This window comes from Pan paniscus, chromosome 3 (assembly GCF_029289425.2).
Source record: "Pan paniscus chromosome 3, NHGRI_mPanPan1-v2.0_pri, whole genome shotgun sequence".
Lineage (NCBI taxonomy): Eukaryota > Metazoa > Chordata > Mammalia > Primates > Hominidae > Pan > Pan paniscus.
Window position 1 is genome coordinate 162,837,524 of NC_073252.2, and position 22,440 is coordinate 162,859,963.

Genomic DNA, 22,440 nt, shown 5'->3' on the forward strand with positions numbered 1-22,440 from the left:
TTATTTTATTTTATTTTGAGATGGAGTCTTGCTCTGCTGCCCAGGCTGGAGTGCAAAGGTGCAATCTCAGCTCACTGCAACCTCTGCCTCCTGGGTTCAAGTGATTATCCTGCCTCAGCCTCCTGAGCAGCTGGGATTACTGGCGTGCGCCATCACGTCCAGCTAATTTTTGTATTTTCAGTAGAAACGGGGTTTCACCATGTTAGCCAGACTGATCTTGAACTTCTGACCGCAAGTGATCCGCGAGCCTCGGCCTCCCAAAGTGCTGGGATTACAGGCGTAAGCCACCGCACCCGGCCCACAGTGCTGTTCTAGGGAGTGAGTTAATATGTCAAAAATACTTAGAACAGTGCCTGGCCTGTAAATATTCAATAAATATTACCTGTTTGCACCCCCTACCACACACTCAGCATATCTATTATTTACTTATGAGGACCATTTTAACCTCTTTTTGCACTTTTATTCTGACAAATATCAAAGAGACGTTTAGGGGCAGACTCTGTAGCATCTTATCTTAGATTTTTCTAAAGCTTATTTAACATATTTATGTGAGTCTGATCCTGAGAGGGAAAACGCTTTTTTCATTTATCTTCTATTGCTTGATACAAAGGAATGATTGTGAGCCAAAGAGCCTTGCTGAAAGAACCCCCAGCCAAACTAACTACACAAGCCTAGGAGTTTGAGGCTACACTGAGCTATGACAGCACAAATGACATAGCTACACTGAGCTATGACAGCACTCTAGCCTAGGCAACAGAGCGAGACCTTGTCTCTTAAAAAAAAAATAAAAATAAATAAAAAAAGTTTTGACAAAATATCACTGGATTAAAAAAAAAAGTAACAACACAAAGCTACCTTCTAGCAAGCCCACTCACCCAATGACCTGCCACAGTATATTAGCATATTGACAGATTCTTTGTAAATCAATTTTGTGAACAAGATAAATACAGTTTTATGGTTTTTTTCTTCTTCTTCTTTTTTTTTTTTTTGAGATGGAGTTTTGCTCTGTCACCAAGGCTGGAGTGCGGTGGCACAATCTCGGCTCACTGCAACCTCTGCCTCCGGGGTTCAAGTGATTCTCCTGCCGCGGCCTCCTGAGTAGCTGGGATTACAGATGCCCGCCATCACGCCTGGCTAATTTTTGTGGTTTTAGTAGAGACGGGGTTTCACCATGTTGGCCAGACTGGTCTCGAACTCCTGACCTCGTGATTCGCCCGCCTCGGCCTCCCAAAGTGCTGGGATTACAGGCGTGAGCCACCGCTCCCGGCCAATACAGTTTTACAACATTTAGGAAAGAAATACACGCTAGGAAAAAAAACTTCTGCAGAGAAATGAAAGAGTTTTCAAAGGATTTTCAAGGTACTGGGCAAATCCTATGTACTAGCAAGTTTGCAGTCTGGTGGGAAAGCCATACTGAAATAAAACATTCCTTATAATGGTATGTGCTGTGGACATTACACAAGTACCCTCCTTGAAGAAGACCACCCCATGCAATATCTTAGTTCAGATGAAAGTCACTTCACCTCTGGGTTACCACACCAGCCTCCTTATCAGTTTTGTGCTAACCAAATACACTCTCCAGTTATACAGTTATACAGTAATAGTCTAATAATGGTGACTTTTTTTTTTTTTTTGAAACAGTCTTACTCTGTTGCCCAGGCTGGTGAGATCTCAGCTCACTGCAACTTCTGCCTCCCCAGTTCAAGCAATTCTTGGCCTCCCTAGTAGCTGGAATTACAGGCGCCCGCCACGCCACCATGCCCAGCTAATTTTTGTATTTGTTTTGTTTTGTTTTTTTGAGTCGGAGTTTTGCTCTTATTGCCCAGTTGGGAGTGCAATGACACGATCTTGGCTGACTGTAACCTCCGCCTCCCAGGTTCAAGCGATTCTTCTGTCTCAGCCTCCTGAGTAGCTGGGATTACAGATGCCCGCCACCACACCTCTCTAATTTTTTGTATTTTTAGTAGAGAGGGGGTTTCACCATGTTGGCCAGGCTGGTCTCGAACTCCTGACCTCAGGTGATCTGCCCGCCTTGGCCTCCCAAAGTGCTGGGATTACAGGCGTGAGCCACAGCACCTGGCCTAATTTTCGTATTTTTAATAGAGACAGGTTTTCACCATGTTGGCCAACCTGGTCTGGAACTCCTGGCCTCAAGTGACCCACCTGCCTTAGCCTCCCAAAGTGCTGGGATTACAGGTGTGAGCCACCATGCCCGGCCTAGTTTGGTGTTTTTTAAATGATTTTATAACCATAGACATAGTCTAAGTGTTTTTTGTTTTACATCACTCACCGTTTTAAAGATTCTAGGCTGGCGGCGGCTCCTGAGGTCGAAAGTTCAAGACCAGCCTGACCAACAGGGAGAAACCCCATATCTACTAAAAAAACAAAATTAGACGGGTGTGGCGGTGCATGCCTGTAATCCCAGCTACTCAGGAGGCTGAGGCAGAAGAATCGCTTGAACCCGGGAGGTGGTGGCTGCGGTGAGCTGAGATCGTGCCATTGCACTCCAGCCTGCCAGCCTGGGTGACAGAGCGAGACTCTGTCTCAAAAAAAAAAAAAAAAAGAAAAAGAAAAAAGAACATTCTAGGCCAGGTGCAGTGGCTCACGCCTGTAATCCCAACATTTTGGGAGGTCAAGGCAGGTGGATCAGTCGAGGTAGGGAGTTCAAGACCAGCCTGACCAACACGGTGAAACCCTGTGTCTACTAAAAATACAAAATTAGCTGGGCATGGTAGCGCACACCTGTAATCCCAGCTACTCGGGAGGCTGAAGCAGTAGTATCACTTGAACCCAGGAGGTGGAGGTTGCAGTGAGCCAAGATCGCACCATTGCTTTCCAGCCTGGGCAACAAGAGTGAAACTCAGTCTCAAAGAAAAAAAAAAAGATTCTAAGGTTAATGCTTGCTATTCATTAAGAATATTTGGAAGAAATAAATTCCTGTGGGCTGGGCGGTCCTGTAATGACCACAGGCTGAGAGCTACCATGCCTGGGCTCCAGTGTAGGATCTGCTGCCTCCTAGAAACGAAACCCATGATCTCACCCAGACCTGGACTCCTACACTATAAGATGGGGGAAATAATGCTTATCACACAGGGTTCTGGTAGGAAGAAATGGACTAACAATGCCTAAGTAGACATGTAGTAAATGCCATATATCATTATTATTATTAAAACAAGAATTCTGATTTTCAATTCCAGGCACATGCTATGCAGCCCCTCCTCTAAACAAAACTCACAGGGGACTTGCAGTCAGATGCTATGCTACAGGAGAGACCCAGCTGCTCTGGCTCACCCCAGGGCACCAGGCCCAGATATCAGTGAGGACTCCAGCAGGCATTTCTACAAGTCAACTAAGACAGTCTCTGGCCCTCCCAAAGAATGTGGGCCATGAGAACTAGAGGTGAGCAGGAAGGACACAATCACTATGCCCTCGGGTCCTACAATTCCTGCCAGGAATTCCTTCCAGAATTTACCTTCAAGAGCAGTTTCCTTGAACTGCACTTTTGCATGTCCTCAGCCTCTGGCTTTACACTTTTAGGCCCCAGAGAGACTGACTGGACCCACATGATGGGTTGAAAATTACTATTTTCAGTGAAGGACCAAGTTTTCATTTCAATGTGAAAAAAGCCCCAAATATGCAACTTGGCTATGTAACTAATAATAATTGATTTTTTAAAATTTTTTTTAAAAATGGAGTCTCACTCTGTCGCTCAGGCTGGAGTGCAGTGGCGCCATCTTCGCCCACTGCAACCTCCATCTCGCATGTTCAAGCAATTCTCCTGCCTCAGCCTCCTGAGTAGCTGGGATTATAGGCGCCCACCACCACCCCAGTCATGCCCAGCTAATTTTTTTTTTTTTGTATTTTTAGTACAGAGGGGTTTCACCATGTTGGCCAGGCCTGTCTTGGACTCCTGACATCAGGTGATCTGCCTGCCTCGACCTCCCAAAGTGCTAGTGTTACAGGCGTGAGCCACTGCACCTGGCCCAAATACATTTTGAACTCAAATATTATTAGGCTGGGCACAGTGGCTCATGCCTGTAATGCCAGCACTATGGGAGGCCAAGGGGAGCGGATCACCTGAGGTCAGGAGTTCGAGACCAGCCTGGCCAACATGGTGAAACCTCGTCTCTACTAAAAATATAAAAATTAGCTGTGTGTGGTGGTGCGTGCCTATAGTCTAGCCTGGAGAGGCTGAGGCAGGAGAATCAGTTGAACCTGGGAAGCAGAGGTTGCAGTTAGCTGAGTTCATACCACTGCACTCCAGCCTGGACAACAGAGCAAGACTCTCAAAAAAAAATTTTATATATATATATATATATATATATATATTTGGATCTAAGGAAGGAGAACAGATTAATCAGGTAAATATTTTCACTTGGTAGGAAAGCAAAGCCCTTTCTCCCATCTCCACCCAAAGGTAAATAATTTTTTTTCTTCTCTGGAAAATAACAAAATATATCAGGCTGAAGTTAATATTATCAGTACTGTTATCTGTAAGTCCTACATCCTACATCTCCATAGATTTATCTTGTCTTTTTTTTTTTTTTGCAAATAAGAAAAAATATTTTTAAAAATAGAAATAAGGTAAGTACCTGCTCCATTCCGTTTGATTTTCTGGGTTTTCACATGAGCCACATAAACGTGATATCACCTGTGATTCTAAAGGTCCAAGTGTTCAGAAATAGATTATGATTACGGCTCACATGTTTAACAAAAATTTGAAAGGCAGATTTTGGAAAGGTAAAGATCAAATAATCTCCTTGTGAGCTTCCAAAATACTATTTCCAGACCATCACTTGAGAAACTGAGTATTATTTTGGTCACAGATCATATAAGATCTTTTGTAGTTTAAAAATAAGTTTTTTCTTTTTTTTTAATCTTTGTGTTACCCTGACATCTTCTGGCCGAAAGAGAGAGCTGCACATCAACAGTTGAACATTCTCAAGCTCATTCTCACAAGAGGCAGGGAGCAATAAATGCTCCCCCTTCAAGAGCAGTCAGGATCACCCAACTCTATAAACTGCTTCACGCTGATATAGCATAGCCCTTCAGCTTCCACTGAGAATTTCACTGAGTAGATGAACTTGCAGCATGCCCTTTAAGAAAATGCACTAACAGGCCGGGCGCGGTGGCTCACGCCTGTAATCCCAGCACTTTGGGAGGCCGAGGCCGGCGGATCACAAGGTCAGGAGATCAAGATCATCCTGGCTAACACGGTGAAACCCCGTCTCTACTAAAAATACAAAAAATTAGCCGGGCGTGGTGGCGGGCGCCTGCAGTCCCAGCTACTCGGGAGGCTGAGGCAGGAGAATGGCCTGAACCCGGGAGGCGGAGCTTGCAGTGAGCCGAGATAGCGCCACTGCACTCCAGCCTGGGTGACAGAGCGAGACTCCATCTCAAAAAAAAAAAAAAAAAAAAAAGAGAAAATGCACTAACAGAACAGAAGAAAAATAAAAGTTAAATTCTGTAGAGCCTTTTTTTTTTGATCCAATATTTTTTTCTTTTTTTATAGAGGGGGGTGTCACTCTTTCACCTAGGCTGAAGTGTGGTGCATAATCATAGCTCACTGCAGCCTCAAACTCCTGGGCTCAAGTGGATCCTCCCACCTCAGCCTCCCAAGTAGCTAGGACTACAGGCACAGGCTACCGCACATGACTAATTTATTTATTTTATTTTATTTTACTTATTTATTTATTTATTTTGAGATAGAGATTTATTTATTTATTTAGAGATGGAGTCTCACTCTGTCACCCAGGTTGGAGTGGCACGATCTCAGCTTACTGCAATCTTGATCTCCCAGGTTCAAGCGATTCTCAGTCTCCTGAGTAGCTGGAATTACAGCCACCTACCATCACACCCAGCTAATTTTTGTATTTTTAGTAGAGATGGGGTTTCATCATGTTGACCAGGCTGGTCTCAAACTCCTGACCTCAAGTGATCCTCCCGCCTCAGCCTCCCAAAGTGCTGAGGTGTTAGCATTACAGGCATGAGCCACCGTGCCCGGCCTTAATTTTTTTTTTAGACAGAGTTTCGCTCTTGTCACCCAGGCTGCAATGCAATGGTATGATTGCAGCTCACTGCAACCTCTGCCTCCCGGATTCAAGCAATTCTCCTGCCTCAGCCTCCTGAGTACCTGGGATTACAGTTGCCTGCCACCATGCTCAGCTAATTTTTGTATTTTTAGTAGAGACAGGGTTTCACCATGTTGGCCAAGCTGGTCTCGAACTCCTGACCTCAGGGAATCCACCCGCCTCGGCCTCCCAAAGTGCTGGGATTATAGGCGTGAGCCACCATGCCCAAGAATTTTTTTTTTTTTTTAAACTTAACTTGGTGCTCATTTGTTATAGCACTAAATTTCTCATTTTTGGTAGAGATGGGGGAACTCACTATGTTGCCCAGGCTGGTCGCGAACTCCTGGCCTCAAGCAATCCTCCTACCTTGGCCTCCCAAAGCTCTGTGATTATAGGCATGAGCCACCATGCCCAGCCTGGATTCAAAAAAATATTTTTTTTCTTTTTCCCTCTTTTTCTTTTTCTCGCCGCCTCCTCCAAGTAGGAAGACTACATATGGATTCAAGTTTTTTTTTCTTTTGAGACAGTGTTCCGCTCTTATTGCCCAGGCTGGAGTGCAGCGGCATGACTTCGGCTCACTGTAACCTCTGCCTCCCAGGTTCAAGCGATTCTCCTGCCTCAGCCTCCCAAGTAGCTGGGACTACAGGCACGTGCCACCACACCCGGCTAATTTTCGTTTGTATTTTTAGTAGAGACGAGGTTTCACCATGTTGGCCAGGCTGGTCTCAAACTCCTGACGTCAGGTGATCCTTCCGCTTCGGCCTCCCAAAGTGCTGGGATTACAGGCATGAGCCACCGAGCCTGGCCTGGATTCAAAAATTTTTAAGATTTATTCTGGACTCAAATTGAAAAACAGGATCTTTTTAAAAGGTAGAAACTAAGTTATTTACTACAACTTTTTCTTTTTCTTTTTTTTTTTTTTTTTTGAGATGGGGTCTCACTCTGTCACCCAGGCTGGAGTCTGGAGTGCAGTGGCATGATCTCGGCTCAAGCAATTCTCCCACCTCAGCTTCCAGAGTAGCTGGGACCACAGGGGCACACCACCACACTTGGCTAATTTTTGTGTTTTTAGTAGAGAGGGGGTTTCTCCATGTTGCCCAGGCTGATCTCAAACTCCTGACCTCAAGGGATCTGCCCACCTCAGCCTCCCAAAGTGCTGGGATTATAGGCATGAGCTACTGTGCCCGGCCATTTACTATAACTTAATGCCAAATTTACCTAAAGAAGTTCAATTTAATTCCATTAAATCTTTAAAATGTCTGCAATGATAAAAAAAAAAAAAAAAGCAAGTACTCATGCATTCTAAGTCTCATGTGGACCTTCTGATCTTGCCTTCATAAATTAGGACCTGTGTGTTTTCCAAGTTTTCTGTTTGATATAATGCATCTCACTGCATAACAGTCCTCTATCCTAGGAACTAACCATTACTGTCTCCTACTGCAAGAAAAGCACTGAGCTTCATTTTTAAAAAGTTCCCACCAGGACTGGCTCACACCTGTAATCCTAGAGCTTTGGGAGCCTGAGGCAGGAGGATTGTTTGAGGCCAGGAGTTCCAGTGACCAACCTGGGCAACACAGTGAGAACCTGCTTCTACATAAAATGTTTAAAAAAATTAGCCGGGTGTGGTGGCATGCACCTGTAGTCTCAGCTACTCAGGAGGCTGAGGTGGAGGATTGCTTAAGCCCAGGAATTCCAGGCTACAGTGAGCCATGAAGGCCCCACTGCCTTTCAGTCTTGGGTGACAGAGCAAGGCCCTGCCTCAGAGAAAATAAAATAAAAATTAAAAATTCCCTCTCCCTATCCTCAGAAATATCAAATAGCAACAGCATTTCTATCTTTATGAGATGAGTAAACCACCTGGTAACAAAAGAGGGTATAATTCCACACTTCACACATGCTATGAGGACACCATGTTCATAACAAATAACAGATTTCAAATGAAAATTAAGGCTATATATTTCATAATAAAAGTTCTTTTTTTTTTTTTTTTGAGATGGAGTCTCGCTGTGTTGCCAGGCTGGAGTGCAGTGGCACAGTCTCGGCTCACTGCAACCTCTGACTCCCTGGTTCAAGCAATTCTCCTGCCTCAGCCTCCTGAGTAGCTGGGATTACAGACATGCACCACCACGCCCAGCTAATTTTTGTATTTTTAGTAGAGACGGGGTTTCACCATGTTGGCCAGGATGGTCTCGATCTCCTGACCTCGTGATCTGCCCACCTCAGCATTCCAAAGTGCTGGGATTACAGGCGTGAGCCACCGCGCCTGGCCAAGAAAAGCTTTAAGACATTAAGGTGATCCAAATTTTAGTGGTCAGAACACACATCAACCTTACAAAAATGAGAGAATATATTTGATTCTAAAATCAAACTTCATATATTCTTTCTGCTGTCATTTTTGTCCCTCAAGCACCCAAGTAGCTGAGAGAAAATTGGACATACCAGAGGACTGTATCATCAACGCAAGTCTCTTGAGATGCCTTGTCGATCGGTAGATCAAGTTATAGCCTCGGTTTCTGATTTTGCTGTGGTGATACTGGATGTAGCATTCAAGGAGTAAATGGAGAATCCACAAAATAACTTTCCCAAGGATTATAACCGTCTGAACTTTCAATGGGTTTGTGTAATTTCCTGGGCACTTGTCCTCATTTGGATTAGGATAAGAACAAAGCACACCTGTTAAAAATGCTAAAACAACAAACACGAGCTGGGGGAAAGGAGAGCAGAAAGATTAATATTCAATATTTGTAATTAGGAAGCAATAACTACCATCCCAGCATACATTCTTTTTTTTTTTTTTTTTTCTGAGACGGAGTCTCACTCTGTCGCCCAGGCTGGAGGGCAGTGGCGCAATCTCGGCTTACTGCAAGCTCCACCTCCCGGGTTCACGCCATTCTCCTGCCTCAGCCTCCCGAGTAGCTGGGACTACAGGCGCCCGCCACCACGCCCGGCTAAGTTTTTGCATTTTTAGTAGAGACGGGGTTTCACCATGTTAGCCAGGATGATATCGATCTCCTGACCTCATGATCCACCCGCCTCAGCCTCCCAAAGTGCTGGAATTACAGGTGTGAGCCACCGCACCCGGCTTCCCAGCATACATTCTTATACCTACAGCTTCCCCTATCCTATTTTTATAAATGAGTTTTTAAATGTATTTTCGTTTTGTTTTGTTTAAATGTATTTTTGTTTTCTGTGTGAGATACGGTCTTGCCCTGTTGCCCAGGCTGGAGTGCAGTGGTGCCATCTCTGCTCACTGCAGCCTCAACCTCCTGGGCTCAAGCGATCCTCCTACCTCAGTCTCTGGAGTAGCTGGAACTACAGGCCTGTGCCACCATGCCTGGCCAATTTTAAAAAGTTTTTATAGAGATAGGTTCTTGCTATGGTACCCAGGCTGGTACAGAGTATATTACACAAAAAGTAAAAGGAAAGAAGAAAAAGAGGTCACCATCTGGAAACCACAAGGCCACCCCTGCACATGGTGGTACCAAGAAGAAAGCGCTTCAGCTGGGATCTGGGGATCAGGAAGCCATGGTGGAGCCATACCACAGCTACTAGTTCCCTCAAGGAAAGGGGATACCACCTCTCTCCCCAGTGATTCAGTTCTGAACTCAAGTCTCCCACAGTGCATTTCACTGGAGAGGAATCCCAGCTGCAGGGGAAGCCAGGAAATGTGCTGGGGGATACGGTCCCTGCAGACAGGCAAACCTATCAGTAGGAGGCTGAGCAGAGGCTGAGCAAGTCAATCAACTCCATTCACAGTCCTCATAAATACTCAAGGAGTGGTGAGAATGAGCCCTCTTGATTTTTCACATTGCAGCAGAGAACAACTATAACCCCTAGTGCTTCTGACTGCAATCGTCGAAAGGGAGGAACTGATTAAACAGACTGGCAGTGGAGTCACCACCAGTGAGGCCTGCGATAAGACCTTTTTGCACATGTGTTTTTATAAACTCCAGATAGTTGTAATTTTGTCATCATACAAAAATTGTACATATTATTCCACTGCAACTTGATTTGTCTGCTAAACATTATTCCCTAGGTATAAGTAAATTGATAAATTCCTGTGTCAACATATGTAGACTTTTCTGCATCTTTTCTGTAACTGAAAAAGTAATACAAGCACATGGTTAAAAAATCAAGTAGTATTCAAAAGTAAACAGTAAATTATATTAGTGTCTCTTCCCCCAAGACCCTCAGTCCTCATTTCAGAGGCAACTAGGTCTGTGAATGCTTCTAGAAATATTCTATTATATACAGGAAAACAGGTCCACAACAGCCCTCTCAACTCCCTTTTAAAAACTGCAGATAGGAACATTCTGTACACAAGGTTGAAAACTTGATTTTTTTTCACTCGACAATGTAATCATGAAGGCTATTCTATGTTAATAAACTGTATACCTATCTACCCCATTCTTAACAGTTGCATAGCATTTCCTTATATGAATGGGACACACAGTGTCTTCTGGATGCCAAGTAGCCAGGTAGTTTGTAGTCTCTTGATATGACAGACAACATGGCTATTATCAACAATATCTTTACATGTGTGCAAATATATCCACAATGAATTATTTGAAGATATAAGTAAAAGTGTACGTACTTTTTTTTTTTTTTTTGCCCATGACACAGCCCTCAGGATGTCCTAAGAACATGTGCCCTACATTTTAAATGTTGATAGATACAGCACAACTGCCCTCTGAAACACTTATGTAATTTTTACAAACATCACCTCTGGATAGGTCCCCTTCTTGCAGCCAACTTACATGAATAAACCACAGAAGATTCACTATGATGACTGTAGGAAGAGGATGGAATCGGGGTCTAAAGTGAGCTTGTAATGAGTGGTGTGGGAGAAGCTGGGCATCCAGAAGTGGGTCGTCTTCAATACTCTGGGTGATATCCAAGGAACCCTGGGGTGCAGAAAAACAAGCAAGCTATAATCACCACTTTCTAGATTATGTTTCTAAGACAAATCTACTAAACTATAGAGCTTTTTAACCACATACAAATTAAAGGCAAGAGAACACATTGCCTACCTGAATCCAATTTTTAAAAAATTAATTAATTTAATTTAATTAATTAAAAAATTAATTTTTTAAAAACTGTAGCGACATGGTCTCACTATGTTGCCCAGGCTGGTCTTGTTTGTTTGTGTTTTGTTTTTTGTTTTTGAGACAGAGTCTCGCTCTGTTGCCCAGGCTGGAGTGCAGCGGCGCAATCTTGGCTCACTGCAACCTCTGCCTCCCAGGTTCGAGCAATTCTCCTGCCTCAGCCTCCTGAGTAGCTGGGACTACAGGTGTGCACCACCATACCCAGCTAATTTTTTTTTTTTTTTTTTTTTTTTTTGAGATAGAGTTTCACTCTTGTTGCCCAGGCTGGAGTGCAGTGGCACAACCTTGGCTCGCCAAAACCTCCACCTCCCGGGTTCCTGCAATTCTCCTGCCTCAGCCTCCTGGGTAGCTGGGATTACAGGCATGTGCCACCACACCCGGCTAATTTTTTATTTTTAATTTTTAGTAAAGATGGTGTTTCTCTATGTTGGTCAGGCTGGTCGCGAACTCCTGACCTCAGGTGATCCGCCTGCCTCGGCCTCCCAAAGTGCTGGGATTACAGGCATGAGCCACCGTGCCCGGCACACATCCAGCTAATTTTTGTATTTTCAGTAGAGGCAGGGTTTCACTGTGTTGGCCATGCTGGTCTCAAACTCCTGACCTCAGGTGATCTACCCACCTCGGCCTCCCAAAGTGGTGGGATTACAGGCATCAGCCACAGTGCCCGGCCCCAGGCTAGTCTTGAACTCTTGGCCGCAAGCTGTAATTCCAACTACTCGGGAGGCTGAGGCAGGAGAATTACTTGGACCCAGGAGGTGGAGGTTGCAGTGAGCCAAGATCGCGCCACTGCACTCCAGCCTGGGCGACAGAGAGACTTCGTCTCAAAAATATGGATATATACTGCATTGTATATACTTTTAATTTGCTAAGAGTGTAGCTCTTAAGTGTTCTCATCACATGTTAAAAAAAAAGAAAAAAAAGAATATGGTTCATGGGAAGCACATAACAAGTCAGCAAATGAAAAGCATAGAAGACAATGCCAAAAAATTTAGGTCAGCTAATTGCACTACAATGAGTCAGAAATGAAGGATTCATGAATAGGTTTTGGCTACACAGAATGAGAGCTCTTTATTTTGGAAGTAGGTAGTAGGACAAATGATGTAAGAGATGGCTGTTGATTGCTAAGATTACAAAGATAAGGACAGTAATCTAGGGTGTAACCTAGCTCTGGAGTGGGCTCCTCAATTTCCAGTAGCAGGTATTCAACACTGCTCTGCAACTGTTTTTGTTGTTGTTGTTTTGTTTGTTTGTTTGTTTGTTTTTGAGATGGAATCTTGCTCTGTCGCCCAGGCTGGAGTGCAGTGGCTCAATCTCGGCTCATTGCAACTTCTGCCTCCTGGGTTCAAGCGATTCTCCTGTCTCAGCCTCCTGAGTAGCTAGGATTAAAGGCACGCACCACCATGCCCGGCTAATTTTTGTATTTTTAGTAGAGATGGGGTTTCGCCATGTTAGCCAAACTGGTCTCAAACTCCCGACCTCAGGTGATCCGCCTGCCTCAGCCTCCCAAAGTACTGGGATTACAGGCATGAGCCACCGCGCCTGGCCAAGTCTTTTATTCAATGCCTAGATTGCTTCCTGTGTAGTTTACCATAACTCATGGTACAATTCAGATTACTCCTGTTCTCTTCAAGACCCCTCTGCCTCTAGCTCATTCTCAGTCAGCAGATGTTGGAGCCTCGAGATCTGCTCTTCCCTTAGCTAATGTCTGTGCATTCTTTCATGCTCAGAAGGGGCAATTCCCACCACAGGGCCTTTCTGGATACCCCTAATCTGGATTGTGCCACCCTCCATGTTTTTCAAAGCATTCTGTGCTTGCCTCTTCTGTCAAACTATCCTGTGATGGTCTCTTACTTATCTCTTCCCCACTAGACGTCATTGGACCCATTACCTTTACACCTCTTGTCTTTGTAATCCCAGCACTCAACACTATCTCATGGTTGTCACTCAGCAAACATTTGCTAGATGAATGAATGAGTGCCCCAAACCTGTTTCTGCAGTATTTTCTAATTCAATTATGGGCATCATCAAAGACCTGGGCTAATTAGAAGAGATTATCAGGACATACGGGGGATCAACTGTGACCAAAGGCAGTAAGAGCTGTGGTTAAGGTCAGGCTCGTAAGGGCAAACTGCCTGGATTCAAGCACAAGTTCTACTGCTTTGTAGCTGAGAGCAAGTTACTTCTACTCTCATGCCTCAGTTTCCACAACTAAAAAGGAGACTAATAATAGCACCTGCTTCGTAGCTCTGTCAGGAATACTAAATGAGTCACTACACATGCAAGTCCTCATGACACTGCCTGATGCACAGAGAGCACTCAATAAGTATTAGCCACTATTATTTCTTTATTAACTCTTTTCTCTTTTTAATATTTTTTAAATTTTAAAATAAAAATCAACAGGGTCTCACTATGTTGGCCAGGTTGGTCTTGAACTCTTAGCCCCAAGCAATCCTCCCAAGTGGACTCCCAATGTGCTAGGATTACAGGTGTGAGCCACCACACTTGGCCTTTTTATTAACTCTTACTTTTGACTTGCACCCTGCTATGGTCTAAATGTTGGTGTCCCCCAATAGTTCCCTGCTTTCCTTTGGGAAGTAATTAAGCAATGAGGGTTCCCCTCCTCATAAATGAGATCAGTGCCCTTATAAAAGAGGCTTGAATGAGCTCCCTTCCACCTTCCACCACGTGAGGATGCAGCAAGAAGGCGCCATCTTTGAAGCAGAGAGCAACCCCTCCCCAGGGCTCTTGGCACCTTGATCTTGGGCTTCCTGAATCCGTGGCTGCCTTAATCTTGGATTTCCTGTCCTCTAGAACTGTGGTCAATACATTTCTATTTGTAAATTACCCTATTTGCATTTTATTATAGCAACCCAAACAAAGACACTACCCCTATAATCATTACCATTCTATCCACTCAGTGCTGGGGCATGATAAAAAGAGAAAAAATCATTACTATTCTAACTCCTAAACCTGTTATTTCCTCTCTATTCTCACTATCTTAGTCCAGGCCCTCCCATTTCTCACGGCCTTTTATTAGAAGCTTCCAGTCTTCTGGTCTTGGCAATCTCTTTCACTGCTCCAAGACAAACATTCGTGTTTCTCTCCTCAAAAACTTTGGGTAGCTCCCTATGACGGTCAATATTAAGTGTCAAATGGATGGCAAAGTATTGTCTGTAAGGAGCCAAACATTTGAGTCAGTGGACTGGGAGAGGAAGACCCACCCTCAATATGGGCAAGCACCATCCAATCAGCTGCCAATGCAGCTAGAACAAAGCACAGAATAGGCATATAAGCAGCTTGCTGAGTTTCCTGGCTCTCTCTTTCCTGCGTCAGATGCTTGCCTCCTTAATTCCTGCCTTTGGACATCAGACTCCAGATTCTTCAGCCTTTGGACTCTGAAATCTGCACCAGCAGCTTGCCTGGGGCTCTCAGGCCTTCGGCTGCCGACTGAAGGCTGCGCTGTTGGCTTCCCTGGTTTTGAGGCTTTTGAACTTGGACTGAGCCACTACCACCTTCCCTTTCCCCAGCTTGCAGGTGGCCTATCGTGGGACTTCACTGTGTAATCTTGTGAGCTAATTCTCCCTAATAAACCCCCTTTTTATATATACATATATCCTATTGGTTCTGTCCCTCTGGATAATCCTAATATGATCCCCAAATCCTCAGGACAAAGTCCAAATTCTTAGTCTATCGCTTTACAATCTGTCCCCAAGTAACTTCTCAGGATTTTTTTTCTCTCTTTTTTTTTTTCTTTTTTTGAGACAGAGTCTTGCTCTGTTCCCCAGGCTGGAGTGCAATGGCATGATCTCAGCTCACTGCAACCTCTGCCTCCTGGGTTCAAACAATTCTCCTGCCTCAGCCTCCCAAGTAGCTGGAATTACAAGTGCCTGACACCTTGTCCAGCTAGTTTTTGTATTTTTAATAGAGACGGGGTTTCACCATGTTGGCCATGCTGGTGTCAAACTCCTGACCTCAAGTGGTCCACCCTCAGCCTCCCAAAGTGCGGGATTACAGATGTGAGCCACTGTACCCAACCTTTTTTTTTTTTTTCTTAAAAAAAAAACCAAAAACAAAACAGGGTCTCACTCTGTCACCCAGGCTGGAGAACAGTGGCACGATCTCGGCTCACTGCAGCCTCCGTGCCCCCCTTCCCAGGCTGAAGAAATCCTCCTACCTCAGTCTCACGAGTAGCTGGGACCAGAGGCACACTCCACTATGCTCGGCTAATTTTTGTATTTTTAGTAAAGATGAGATTTCACCATGTTGCCCAGGCTGGTCTTGAACTCCAAAACTCAAGCAATCCACCCACCTTGGCCTCCCAAAGTGCTGGGATTACAGGCATGAGCCACCGCACTTGGCCAAGGATTTGCCTCTCACCATTTCCCTCCCTCCTGGTGCCGTCTACTTATGATACCCATCTTTCATGAAACACTTTCCATCTCTACACCAGCTCTACTTATTCTTCCCCACCTGTCAAATGCTTGTCCCAGCAAAACTGCCTTCTCTGTGATGCCTTTTTAGCATTCCCAGCCCCAGCATCATTCCTACTGCACTCTTAATCTGACATTGTAGTTTTCATCTGTACAAGTTTGAGCTGGGTCTACTTTGTATCTTCCATGTCTCTATTTAACTTCTAAATATATAGAAGACATTTATAATAATGTTTAATGTTCACATGCTATTTCTAGCATATGTCATGTCTGAATCAGTTTCAGTGGACTCAGTACAGCTCACATTTTCCTGCCTCTTAGCATGCCTTGTCATTTTTCAATGGATGCCAGATATTGCAAATTTTACCTCTGTGGGTGCTGGGTATTTTCTGTATTCCTTTTTTTTTTTTTTTTTTTCTGAGTTGTAGTCTTGCTCTGTCACCCAGGTTGGAGTGCAGTGGCATGATCTCGGCTCACTGCAAGCTCTGCCTCCTGCGTTCACACCATTCTCCTGCCTCAGCCTCCCAAGTAGCTGGGATACAGGCACCCAGCACCACGCCCGGCTAATTTTTTGTACTTTTAGTAGAGACAGGGTTCCACCATGTTAGCCAGGATGGTCTCGATCTCCTGACCTCATGATCTGCTCGCCTCAGCCTCCCAAAGTGCCGGGATTACAGGCGTGAGCCACCGCGCCCGGCCATTTTCTGTAATCCTATATTCGTGAACTTTGTTCTGGAGTGCAGTCAAGTTACTTGGAAACAGTCTTGCTGTTAAGAAATTAGGTGGGCTTCATCTAAGGCTAATTATACTCCACTACTGAGGCAAGACCTTTCTGAGTACTCTACCTACATGCTCTGTGAATTATGAGGGTTCCGTCTGGCTTGTGGGTGAAATAGGCAGTATTCTTGGCCCTGTATGGAGAAACTGTTCCTTCCAATCCTTTTAGGTGGTTCTTTATGAGGCCTCCAAGGGCTTCCTCATGCCCTGATTAGCACTCTACTGGATGCCTGGTAGGGGCAGGGCCGGGGGGCTCCCCCTGCATATCTTCAGAGTTCTCCCTCTTTGTAGCTCTCTCCTCTCTGGGTGCTCTGTCTTGTGAACTCCAGTTACCTCGATCTCCTAGACCCTCAACTCCATCTCCTCAACTCAGAAGTCTGCTGGGCTCTGCCTGGCTTCCCCCTTCCCTGTCACAGCCTGCACACTCTTTCAAGGCAGTAAGCCGGGGCAGTGATAGGGTTCACAGCATTTGTTTCCCATCTCTGAGATTGCTACCCTTCATTGTCTGATGTCCGGTATCTCACAAAGTGTTGTATCATACGTTATATCTAGTTTTTTGGTTGTTTCAGGCAGAATGGTATATCTATTCCCAGTTACTCCATGTTGGCTGGGAATGGAAGTCCCTACTGAACTCTCTTACATCTGTATCATAACCTACCATACTAAGCACAGGGCATTGAAATTGTCAGAATAAAATATGCTTTACAAGGGCAGAGACTCTTTTATATTATGTCCTTTGTGCTTTTAACACTTGATACACAGCAGATGCTAAGGTGTTCAATATGCGTGTTGAGAGAAAGAAAGACTGCTCAACTTCTTGTATGCTTCAGACCTGGGAAATTTTTATTTATTTATTTATTTATTTACTTTTGAGACAGAATTTCGCTCTTGTTGCCCAGGTTGGAATGCAATGGTGTGATCTTGGCTCACTGCAACCTCTGCCTCCCAGGTTCAAGCAATTCTCCTGCCTCAGCCTCCTGACCACAGGCTGGGATTACAGGCATGTGCCACCATGCCCGGGTAATTTTTATATTTTTAGTAGATACCGGGTTTCGCCATGTTGGCCAGGCTGGTCTCAAACTTCTGACCTCAGGTGATCCACCCGCCTCAGCCTCCCAAAGTGCTGGGATTACAGGCGTGAGCCACCGCACCTGGCCAGACCTGGGACATTTAAACAAAGCTAGCATTGAAACCTTCACTATAAGACAATAATCTACTTTATCTCCTAATATGTCACTTTCATGCACCTTCTTCTCTCGCCTAAATGAGCTTTCCATAGAGCCCTACAAATATCCTCCCTTACCTTTTTCAGAATTCTATGCATCTTTCAAGGTCCTAACCAAGTTTATGTTCTCTATAAAACTGGCCTTGTTAAGTGTTTTCCTTCTGCTTTAAAATCCTATAAAACTTATTGCCCATAATATTCATTTGGAATATTTCTTATGCTGCCTTGTATTGTTTTCCTTTTCATGGGTGTATCTTTTGTTTTTCCTAACTACACTGAAGGAGTTGGGGACTATAATATGGTTCTTCTCTATGTCACTTAGGAGTATTTACTTTCCATTGAATCCTATAGGAAATATGCAGTGTAACCATACAAACAGCACCCAGTCATTCTATTAACTCACCATCTGCAAGTGAAGGGTGAGGGGAAGAGGACTCCTGAATCCAAATGATTTTTTCATTTCCATTATTAACTACATTACCACCTGTAGAAGATGTCTGTTGTTTTTGCCCACATGGTATCTCTTCCCTCTTCTGTGACAGTAACTCTATTTCCTTTGAGGACCCACTGTCTACTTCTGCATTAAGTCTTAGTGGAACCATCCTTCAATACCCTTCCTCCTCCTCTGCTCTAGGAGTGGTCATGGAACAAAAAACAGTTGGGTGAATCCAACTCTTTCCATGAGCAGTAAAAGAAAGATCATGAGGCCGGGCACGGTGGCTCACGCCTGTAATCCCAGCACTTTGGGAGGCCAAGGCAGATGGATCACCTGAGACCAGCCTGACCAAAATGGAGAAATCCCGTCTCTACTAAAAATACAAAATTAGCCAGGTGTGGTGGTGCATGCCTGTAATCCCAGCTATTTTGGAGGCTGAGGCAGGAGAATCACTTGAACCCGGAAGGCAGAGGTTGCAGTGAGCCGAGATCGTACCATTGCACTCCAACCTGGGCAACAAGGGTGAAACTCCATCACAAAAAAAGAAGAAAGATCATGATTTAGGCAGATTCATTCCAGGGTAGACCCTGAAAGGACTCCTGTCACTTCAATGCCTTGAGATGCCCTTGTTTGGGTCCTTTCAGAGGCCTTGGCATATACTCACCCTATAGCCTTTCGAATAAATCTTTTTCTTAAATTAGCCAGAGTTGGTTTCACTGCCTGCAAACAATGAATCCTTACTAACACAAAGTCTTTGACTCAACTCATTTAAGTGTCTGTAACTAAGGCATGGTCCAAAATTTTTAGCTTTTTCCTGAAGGCTAGAAATCATGTTTACAAAATACCAAAAGCAGGCAACTTACTCAGATCTAAAGTGACTCCAATATGTGGTTGGTAGCAAAACATTAATCTCTAATTAATTTTTATTTATTTTTATTTTTGAGACAGAGTCTCGCTCTGTCGCTCTGTTGCCCCGGCTGGAGTGCAATGATGCGATCTTGGCTCACTGCAACCTCTGTCTTCCGGGTTCAAGCGATTCTCCTGCCTCCCCAGTATCTGGGATTACATGCCCCCACCACCCCACCTGGCTAATTTTTGTATTTTTAGTGGAGACGGGGTTCTGCCATGTTGGCCAGGCTGGTCTCAAACTCCTGACCTCAGGTTATCTGCCTGCCTCGGCCTCCCAAAGTGCTGGGATTACAGGCATGAGCCTCCCAGACCATCCCCAGGCTCCAGTGTTTGAGGAAGCAGATTTCTAGTACTATATGCATCCTAAAGCTAAAAGCTACAGATCCAAGAACGCCAGAGCAGCTTAGCATCAACCAAGAAGCACTTACTGCACGTGTTTTTCTAAGAGACTCTCATTTCCCTCTTACATATTCGTTTTTTTCCGTACATTGTCAGCTCATGAAGCTCAGCCTTAAAAACTCAGAAACAATGAATTTTGCTTTAAATATATATGAGTCTCAAATCTACTTACAGGTCTTACAGTTAATTTTCCATTTTCTCAACTGGAAAAAATAGAAAATTTTAGTTTCATTAGAAATTGTTTGGTCTTTATTTCATCAAGATTATTTAACTGGTTACTGCACAAGAATCTAAGCTACCGTAATGCTGGAACTGTTTCATGTTTCTCTTCCTTTTCCTGATGCAGTTCATTCAGTGATAGGATCACAGTAATATTTCTACTAACTTATTAACCCAAATTAGTGCTTTAATGTAACTGTCAACTTTGCATTTCTCAAGAGCAAAAATTTTATTACTTGCCAGTGGAAAATCCAGTTAATTCTCAGCATACATACATGGTTCCCCTAAAAACACCTTACGATACTGAAGCAAAGAAATAAGGTTTTTGTAATTATGCTACCATTCTGTACTATACACGCTGTAAACTAGGCCACTGGTTTTTTTTTTGTTTTGTTTTGTTTTTTGGTAATCTGGTTTGAATCTATCAAAGATTTAAAAACCTTTGCATTCCTACCATGCTAGATTCAAAACAACACATGACACTTTTTCTCTCGTGTGGGTTTCCAGGCCATGATAGCGACAGGTCTGCGGGACGCTGGCGCCCGGCCCGAGCGTCGTTGTCACTCCAAGTCCACAGCCTCTAGAGCCAAGGCAAGGGACCTCACCAGGAAGGGAGATTCGCCCCCTGTGCCCCTGGGACATCCGAGCGGAACCCATCGGCCCGGCTCCCGGAGACTCGCGGGGAGGAAGGGTTGTCAGGCCAGGCGCGCATCACGTGAAGCTGCCAGTTCCGGGATCAAAGACGTACCCCGCGCGTGGGCTGGGCGCCAGCCTGGGACACCCGGGGGCCGCGCGCCCACCGCCCAGGAGCCCACCCCAGCCTCCACTGGGAAAATTAGCCCGGAGCCAACGTGTCGCGGATCCCACAGCCGCCTGGCGCCCTCCCACAGCCCCGCGCCCAGGCCTCCCCGGCACAGGCGGCGCCCCCTTCGGCCGCGGCCGCAGTCGCCAAGGGTGGCTTCCCTCTCTGAGTCTCCGCCCCGTGCGCCCCGGCACAAGAAAAAGCGGATTCCGGGGCCAACCGCCCGCCGCCTCCGTGCACTCACGTCCTCCATCCTGCCCCCCGCCGCCATTTCCCGACGCCGGAGGCCGAAGCCCTGGCCAGCCCGGCCTCTCCACCTGGACCTGTAAGCCTCTGGCCGCGAAACTCGCCACCTTCTGGGACCTGCCAGGCCCCTCCCCAGACACACCCCCTCCTGCGTCCGCCCCGCCTCCGGCTGGCCCGATCCCCGCCCCCTTAGCTCCGATTGGCTGGGATGGTGGGAGGGGTGTGCCGGCCCAGAAGACCTGGACTGTGGGCGGTGGCTACCGCCTGAACCACCTCGGTTCCTGGGGCTTCTGGCCGCAGCCGCTCGGTGCGCTCTTACCCAGAGACTTGAGCATTTAAGGATGCCTTCCTAGTCCAAGAATTTAACTATTTTCAGGCTCCACTTGCATATTTTAAGAACATTAACTTTTTTCGGTCTTGCCTGGTTGTTTGCAGACACAGCTCTACGCCTAGGTAGAACCAGCGGTAAAATCCTACTCCGCCAGCAGAGGGACAGGAGCAGAATAAAGATTCCAATTTCCATGACATATTTACAGATTTCTCCAATGGGAAACAAAGCAGTTCGGAATGCTTACGGCGTTTGTTTATTAAGACAGAGTCTCGCTCTGTCGCCCACGCTGGAGTGCCCTAGCACGACCTCGGCTCACTGCAGCCTCGAACTCTTGGCCTCCTGGCCAGTTCTCCCACCTCAGCCTCTCAAAGTACTGAGATTACAGGCGTGAGCCACTGGGCCCTTGTTTCTTTTAAAATTGAATTTCAAAAAGAGAAAACTTCAATGACATTTTCTAAAAAGCTCATGATTGTAAAAATGTAAGCAAACAAGGAAAGAAATTTTCTGTTACCAGCTCCCGGAGAGAACTTTGATATCAGTTAGAATATATACACTCATACATTTTTTTGGTGGGGCGGCGGAGACGGAGTCTCGCTCTGTCGCCCAGGCTGGAATGCAGTGGTGCAATCTCGGCTCCCAGGTTCAAGCCATTCTCCTGCCTCAGCCCCCTGAGTAGCTAGGATTACAGGCGCGTGCCACCATGCCTGACTATTTTTGTATTTTTAGTAGAGACAGGGTTTAGCCATGTTGGTCAGGCTGGTCTGGAACTCCTGAGGTCAGGTGACTCGCCCGCCTCGGCCTCCCAAAGTGCTGGGATTACAAGTTTAGCCACCGCGTCTTGCCCACTTTCATACATTCTAATGCTTATTTGTACATTGAGTATAGTGTGATCCAGTTTAGGATGTGTGAGATAAAACTACTCAAATGTTAGTGAAGGAAGAGATGGTCTAAGACTCCACGTGATCTTCTTTTTTCTTTTTCTTTTTTTTTCTCGTAGAGACAAGGTCTCACTATGTTGCCCAGGCTGGTCTCATAATCCTGAGATTCTATGAATTATTTATCACAAGGCTTTTCTAGACGTGCAAATTTTCTTCTCTGCATTTTATTTTGAAAAATTTCAAGCCTACAGAAATGTTGAAAGATTAATACAATGAACATCCATGTACCCCTCACACTTGATTCATTAGTTGTTCATTTTTTGTCTTGGTTGCTCTGTGTGTGGGTGTGTGTGTTCGCATACTTTTTTTTTGAGATGGAGTCCCGCTCTGTCGTCAGGCTGGATGGAGTGCAGTGGCGCTATCTCAGCTCACTGCAAGCTCTGCGTCCTGGGTTCACGCCATTCTCCTGCCTCAGTCTCCCCAGTGTCTGGGACTACAGGCGCCCGCCACCACACCCAGCTAATTTTTGTATTTTTAGTAGAGACAGGGTTTCACTGTGTTAGCCAGGATGGTCTCGATCTCCTGACCTTGTGATCCGCCTGCCTTGGCCTC

General features: G+C 45.3%; 1 protein-coding gene across 3 annotated transcripts in view; it reads right to left on the bottom strand.

The window, feature by feature from the left end:
- TMEM192 (transmembrane protein 192) overlaps positions 1-20,802 on the bottom strand; it is a 37,962-nt gene extending 17,160 nt beyond the window's left edge. For 2 of the 3 annotated variants that reach the window (XM_034959370.3, XM_034959368.3), the window contains exons 1-3: positions 20,618-20,785; positions 10,829-10,975; positions 8,511-8,775 (exon numbers count right to left, since the gene is read on the bottom strand). In XM_034959370.3, coding sequence (XP_034815261.3) covers positions 8,511-8,775; positions 10,829-10,975; positions 20,618-20,644 — 439 coding nt within the window. In that variant the 5' untranslated portion in view covers positions 20,645-20,785. Of the gene's footprint in view, positions 1-8,510; positions 8,776-10,828; positions 10,976-20,617 lie in introns of all 3 variants that reach the window. The other variant, XM_034959367.3, reaches the window with a different exon arrangement.
- Between the last annotated feature and the right edge of the window lie 1,638 nt (positions 20,803-22,440).